At 37.8% G+C, this 7,430-nt stretch overlaps 1 protein-coding gene across 1 annotated transcript; it reads left to right on the top strand.

The window, feature by feature from the left end:
- Window positions 1-1,061: 1,061 nt before the first annotated feature.
- LOC133916529 (probable 4-hydroxy-tetrahydrodipicolinate reductase 2, chloroplastic) lies at window positions 1,062-5,698 on the top strand. The gene is made up of 8 exons (XM_062360223.1): window positions 1,062-1,339; window positions 2,493-2,730; window positions 3,239-3,372; window positions 3,490-3,564; window positions 3,871-3,972; window positions 4,833-4,942; window positions 5,097-5,184; window positions 5,290-5,698. Exons 1-8 carry the CDS (start codon window positions 1,175-1,177, stop codon window positions 5,356-5,358), a joined length of 981 nt encoding a protein of 326 aa, XP_062216207.1. The 5' UTR covers window positions 1,062-1,174; the 3' UTR covers window positions 5,359-5,698.
- Window positions 5,699-7,430: the final 1,732 nt, after the last annotated feature.

The raw sequence follows: 7,430 nt of genomic DNA, 5'->3' as shown, positions 1-7,430 counted from the left end.
CAAATAACTTCTTATCGACTACGAACGGATCCGAGATGATACATCGACCTCTATATAAGGCGGGGACTCAAACATCCGTGGATAGAACAGAAGGCATATGCAATCCAAGGCAAGCAAAATCAAGACCTTAGCAATTAGAGATACACGATTTCAACCCTAAATTAACCTAGATCTAATCTTCTCGATTGTAATAGGTCTAGCTATATTACCCATACTCAATATAATCAATATATATCAGCATTCACACAGAACGTAAGGTATTACTTCAATCGGAAGCATAAACTTATATATATTGTGTGTCTTATTTTCTACTCGATCTCTGATCTCAAAGTACATCTATTTAATTATAGATATATTGTTGGATATTAATTTTCGACAAGATTGAATTTTGATATGGCAGAAGTGTGCAATGTATGTAACCTCTAGCAACAACCTAAGAACGTCATTGCTCAAAATCTATAAAAGCAGCTCCAACTCAGATTGTAGATTCTAATGTTAGAGCTATATTTAGTTATGAGAACCGATCCTCGAATCAGTTACAACTTTAGATTTTGGGGCAGCATTGAGAATCCAAAGCTGAAATAAAAGGGCTTTAGACATCTTTTCTTCGTAGGAAATCTCTACGAAAATAACACCAACGAGCTAGCACAGATCGCCCGTGGAACATTCAAAACAAGAACAGTTTACTCGGGGAGTTTTGATAAAGCACCTCCATCAGTGCGTTAAACTGTTAACCCGTTACCGTATTAGCCACATCTACACTCGATCTGAACGCTACACAGCATACTCCCACTCGGTCGCGCGCACACGGCGTTCGAGACTTCCAGACCAATTTTTTATTTTTTAGCTCTTTTCAAAAACAATTTTTATATAAAAACAATTTTTACAAATAGAGTTTTTAAACAGTGTGGTTCAAAAATATCGCTAAATAGCGTCACGATATTTGACACCCTTAATGTATTTTACGGAACCACCTAATTTGACGTCGCACTTCGACACAAAGGATATACGTTGTAGGGCACGCTGACGTGTTCATTTGTAAAAATTATTAAAAAAAAGCTAAGAATCCGCACGGTTCCGTTCGAGATAAGCCATAGTTTTGTACTGTAGGTCCCTGTCCGGTGTCCGCCCCGTGCTCGTAACCATCCGCCGCCGCCGGAGCAGGGCCGTCGAGATGCTCTCCTTGCGGCCACCGCACACTACCTTCTCGCGGCCACCGCCGCCGCCGAGACGGGGCCGCCTCGATGGAGCCGGCGCACCGCGGTGTGTTGGCGCGGCGGCACAGGCGGCTGCCCCGGAGACAGCTGCGCTGCCGGCGAGCGTCTCTTTCCCGATACTGGTACGCATACGCTGCTCACCGCTGATGCACCGCCAACCTGTTCGATGAAATGCTGCGCTGGAACTCGTTGCCTCTGCTATTATGCATAATGGTTTCGACCTAGAACCTACGTGTTCGATGTAATGCCTAAATGCCACTGCGGGTTTTGCCGTTGTCTTAGGCCACGTCGGTAGCTTGGGCGCCTTTTTGAGGAAATCAGAGGGTTCGAGCCGTTCAGGTTTGGATTCGGATGCTTCTTTCGCGCTCTACGATCTACGGAAGATAAGTTGGCTTCGAATCTGGTGCCTGGCCAAATGTGCTCAGTCTCGTCAGGCGTACCTGTTTTTGGAGCAACAATGGTTCATTATTCGTGGGAAAAAAAACTTTTATTACGGGTTTATCACGAGTCAATTCATTTTCAGAGTTTCTGTTTACTTTTCCCGAGAGAGTTTATCTGAGGAAGGGTACCCACACACAACTCCGCTCATACACCACGCACACGCATGCTAGTCCCTCCACGCAAGCTGGATTTTTGGTTACCTGATACACATTGACGTAGCAAATTTGGTCAACTGCGAGTTTGAGATTCCTTGCTGCAAATGAGGCTTCTTTTGCCGTAGGACTTGCCATTTTGATTCACATAAGCAAGTGCAAGTCGCAAGCGTCCCAGTATTTTTGCCCCTTTTTTTCTCAAGGACAGCCCTATGCAACGGTATCTTTTGTCGATAGTGACTTGTCTGGGTCATTGGGAGTATATGAACCATATGCCAATTCGATGCAATCATCAGAACAGCTTTGAAAAAGAAAAAAAATAATCTAAGACCTAAGCATAGGTGATTACTTGCCTGGTCAACTATTTCCATGTGTAATCCTCTAAAAGGTGAAGGGTGGCAAACTTGGTTAACTTTTTACATTGTATAGTTTGTATCCACTTCTGTTTAATTTAAGAGCTTAGTAACAAGGGAAAGGAATATTTTGGTATCATATTAGAATAGTTTTGTTATCTAAATTTTTATATGATTGTCCCATAACTAATACATTTTTAGATTTAGATCAATCTCAATGTTCTAGTTGTGCAATTGGCTGCAGTTTTGTACTATAAGAGTGGTTCAGATTTGTTCTCAGGATTCCAGACCTTTTTAGTATTTAGTCTTTCCTTTGTTCCATTCTGTAGGTGAATGGCTGCACTGGTAACATGGGGTTATCTGTCGCTGAAGCAGCTGCTTCTAGGGGCCTTCACCTAGTTCCTGTTTCATTCAGTAGTAGAGAGAAGCTTGATAGAACAATACAAGTTGGACAAACAGACGTTCGGATATATGGTCCTTCTGCAAGAGAAGATGTTCTTTCATCCATCATTGATGAATTCCCAGATGTCATTGTTGTGGACTACACGGCACCTGCTTCAGTAAACTGTAAACAGTTTAATAATGCTACTTTCACAATATGCTACAGAACACGCTTAGTATAAGTTATCACATTATCTTATGCGATCATGAAATTGCAATTTCAGAAGTTCCTTTATAAGTATTCTTGCTGATTTGTGCTAAACATGCTTGTTTTTGTTTAATATCTCTTAGCTGCTATGTTCACTTGAAAATGTATATGATGGAATGTTTTATGCCATATTTTTGTTAGGTTTACATTAATGGTTACATTGTTCTTACATGACAAGATAACAACGATTATAAGAACATTTTTTTTATGCTTGTCAAATTTCACACGGAATATCTAAACTAGTAAGTCGAGTTCGATCTAGATGAAATCCTTGACATCTTGCTTTTACCTCCTTTGCCCAAGAAAAACAGCTGAAAAACAAATTGCAGATGTTTGATCCACCCCCCCCCCCCCTATTGTCGTCGTGACTGTATTTAATCCTTATTCGTCTGATTCGGAAGACAAAATTACTTTTGCTTTATGCAGCTAACGCTGAGCTCTATTGCAAGCTTGGTTTGCCATTTGTGATGGGCACAACTGGTGGGAACAAGCAGTTACTCTACACGTCAGTGCAAGATTCAAGAAACTATGCACTGATATCTCCACAGATGGGCAAACAGGTATCATAAAAAAGAACAATCTAGTTTAATTAAGCTTAACATTGTTAATATGTCATGATTATAGTTCAACATGTTGAAAACATGGAAGACTTGTATAATTCTTTCATTCCTGATCAGGTGGTTGCATTTGTTGCTGCAATGAAAATCATGGCCAACCAGTTTCCTGGAGCCTTTTCAAGCTATCATTTAGAGGTATGATTCTACCTTGAATATTTCCTTAGGAATTTAATGTTCAGAAAGGAAGTGATTGATTATGTTTATGGATTTAAGCTTCCATTAGGACTAGGACTAGGATCAGTAATATATCATCTGTTGACCTTGATCATCTTAGAGAAAATAGTCAGCTATTTAAGCTTCTTTGCAGGTTCTGCTATTAATTGTCTAGCCTGTGACTTATTTTAGATCATTAGGCCAAAGACAATTTTAGTGATTGAATTCTGATCTTCGGACTTACCATCTATCATATCTGCAATTCTAAATGTCAGGATTTTTTTGCAGGTTCTAGAATCCCATCAAGCTGGCAAGCTGGACACATCTGGTACGGCTAAAGATGTAATTGCTTGTTTTGAGAAACTAGGTGTGCCCTATGACATGAACCGGGTATGATTTATATTTTTTTATGCTCGAGAATTTATATATATTATTCGTCTTATTGAGAAATAGCTATTTGTGCTCTGAAAAACACATCAAGGCAATTAAATTACTGCACTATTTCGTGGAACAAGATGTTTTCCATGTAAATTATTGTTGGTTTTCTCATGAACGGTTGACTATTCAGGTTTAAGACCCTAGATATTAAAATAGTAATGATAACTGATAAGTACATACTTGTTTGGGTTCTGTTGATATGAGGTTACTTCAGCATAAAAAACTAGAAAAGTACCATAGAATTTGACAAAAAGAAAAGTTGTTCCTTACAGTTGAAACTTAGGATATATTCTGAAGCTGAATCTTGTCCATATGGTCATCATGCATCCAATTGTTGCATTTCATAAAAAATTAAACAATAGAAAATATAGTTGCCACTCCACTCAAATGTTTGAACTCCTTTTGGTAATAACTATCTGATACTGTATATAGGTCTATCTTTATAGTATCTTAACTTTGATAAAAGTTGTGCATTTATCCCTGTTGCATCCTCATGGTCGGTGGATGGGTGCCATATCTCCTCTACCACCACCTGCTGATGTCTTGAGTGTTGCTTGCCACTATCACTCAACCAGTATAGCGTATGTACATAACTGAATGAACAACTATGTGGTTCTTTGTGAAAAAAGTTTCATTATTTTACAATGTACGAGTCCAGATTTTATTTTCCAAAGTTGTTCTATTGCTAATTGTTGTAAGTGAGCAACAGTACTTGCCCAATTTATGAAATCTATGGTTTTATCACATGTTGTTATCCTCGAAAGAAAAAAGAACTCTTATTATATGATGTTTATTATCTCATTTGCTAGCAGATAGTTAAGATTAGGGACCCTGAGCAGCAGCTTGAGATGGTGGGTGTCCCTGAAGAGCACATTGAAGGGCATGCATTCCATTTGTACCATCTCACTTCTCCTGATGACAGGTAACAACCATTCCCTGAAAAGGATGATACTTGCAATACAGCAATTCTACCAAAATCATGGCTGTTTTAATAGGTTTGTTAAATGTGATACTTCAGAGCAATTTCAAGCAAGTTATTTTACACTTCTGTTGATTATGTTGTGTTGTCCTTTCAGTGTTTCATTTGAGTTCCAGCACAATGTTTGTGGCCGTTCAATCTACGCTGAAGGTACTATTGATGCTGCAATATTTCTGCATAGGAAGGTTCGTTGATGTGTTACTTTGTCTTTTTAAATGGTACATTGGCTATTTTTTTAATGATACTAAGTTACGGATACTCCTGGTATCTTACTCTTTTTTTTAATGTAGGTACAATCAAAGGATTCTAAGAGAATATATAATATGGATGATGTCTTGCGAGAAGGATACATGCGATAAAGTTAACTAATTAGCTGTTCATAAATATATGCAGCACCGTACTGTATTTTCTTTTGTTGGTCTGTGGGAACTGTTGGGTATTAGTAGAACTTCTGATTCAAAATTAGGCAAACAGAGACTGTGCAAGTTCTTCAAGTTTCCTCGAAAGCGAAGAAGAATACACGTATTAGGAAGAAGAAAACATATATACTTGATAGTTTTTTTTTTAGAAACACCGGTACAATTTATAGACGTATGCATATGTTTACACCATCATATGCGTACATCACATAACATCTGCTTAAGATTGAAGATGCGAACTTTTGAGATTGACAAAGTTATTATAGATGTCTTGCAATGATGGAAACAGTGTTGATCACTGAAAGAAAATTCTGTTTTAGTTAGACACGGAAGGAGTAAATCTGTGATCCATGGTGGGTAGGTTTAAACCATATCTACTAACCACCAAAGTCCAGGCTTGGTTCTCACTTCTCACATATACTTGATAGTTTAAAGGGAAAAATGCAAAATCTTTCTAAAAGTCATTTGGATTTTGATTTTCCCACCAGAAGTTGTTTTGTTGTAAAAAACTATCCAAAGGTTTGGCTTTGTTGCAAAAATTTTAAAAAATTAAAAAAATCATGATTTTTTTTAAAAAAATTAGACACAATTCTAAGACATTCTGTGAATTTTTTTTTCAAAAATAATATCCTTTGTGTCATATTTAATGGAGAGGAAGTTTAGAAAAAAAAATCCATAGATTTTGTTGTCAGTTCTGGTATGGGACGGATAATTCTTCAAACGGACGCTCTGAAGCTCAAATCAGCACTGCAAAGTTCAGAGTTTGACTAGTCAAGCCTAGGTGTTCTTATCAAAGGATGTAAGAATCAAGTTGATGTGTAATATTTAATCTTTAAGTGTTGATCATTGTCCTCCACTGTGCAATCAGGTAGCTGATAGTCTAGCCTCATATGGAGCTACGATTGCCCCATGGTGCCAATATGTTACTCTCTCTTATTATAAATACTTGTCACTTTTAGCCCTATGGTGTCAATATATTTCTCTAATCGTAAATATTTGTCACTTTTAATTTTTTATAGTTTTTTTATATGCAACTTTATCATTGTTTTATATTATAATATAGTTATAATATCTAATAAAAATATAATATTATAGAAGTATTTTTCAAGACAAATCTACGCATATGATTTTTATGTTTTCAAACTAAATATTCAGAAAACTATTGACGGTCAAAGTTTTAAAAGTTTAATCGAATTTTGATCGAATCGATACATATTTATGATTAGGGGAGTATATTGTTATGGTACAACCACACAACGATGTCCCTCTTTGTATTCAGTTCCTTGTGGCCGGTGAGATGCCTGGTCCTAGTGCTTAATAGGAAATCAAACGTCATTATCTTTTTTTTCCACATCAGTATTCCTTTTCCCATTACATAAGCAACAGAAAATATAATTTAATTAGACAGATAAAGGTGTTTTAGAGCCGACTCCACGCAAGGGAGGCCGACTCGGTCACAAAGACAAGTCGTGGCTAGGGGGTGGGGCCCACCGGGTGCCCCCTATTGGCTTTGTTACCAAACTTGTTTATGCTTCCTCCATCCTTTTTATACATAAGAAGTTTTCCTACCGTGAGATACAGAAAAGAGAAGAAATAATAAAGAGAGCTTCACTCCATATCTTGTGTTATTGAATCTGTGATTGTGATGTGTTCATTAGGAGAGACAGAGAGGTTCTAACCTCTAGCAACATAAAAATACAACAGATTATCAGCATATCGCTCTACCTCGCCGTCGCCGTCGCCATCGCCATCGTTCATCGATGCCACTAACATCGTCTTCGTCGCCTATGTTGACAATGTTCATTGCTAATGGATCGGATCTGCTGCCTCTCCACTGCTTCTAGTCGACACTGCATCACACAATTTGCCTACTTCAAGCCATATGATATGATCCTAGATCGCGTCTTGCAGACTAACTATCCCGACCTTCATGTCAGGAATTTGTTTGATTTTGTTACGGTTAATGTTTTGGTGATCAATTTCTAACTGCAATTAGCAGTTATTGTTATCTA

This window comes from Phragmites australis, chromosome 4 (genome assembly GCF_958298935.1).
Source record: "Phragmites australis chromosome 4, lpPhrAust1.1, whole genome shotgun sequence".
Lineage (NCBI taxonomy): Eukaryota > Viridiplantae > Streptophyta > Magnoliopsida > Poales > Poaceae > Phragmites > Phragmites australis.
This window is presented reverse-complemented; position numbering and strand designations above follow the sequence as displayed.

Coding starts and splice junctions, on each gene's coding strand:
- LOC133916529 (XM_062360223.1), top strand. CDS start 1,175: ATGCTCTCCTTGCGGCCACCGCACACTACCTTCTCGCGGCCACCGCCG. Junction 2,731..3,238: donor GGCACCTGCTTCAGTAAACT/GTAAACAGTTTA, acceptor TGCTTTATGCAG/CTAACGCTGAGCTCTATTGC. Junction 3,973..4,832: donor TGCCCTATGACATGAACCGG/GTATGATTTATA, acceptor ATTTGCTAGCAG/ATAGTTAAGATTAGGGACCC.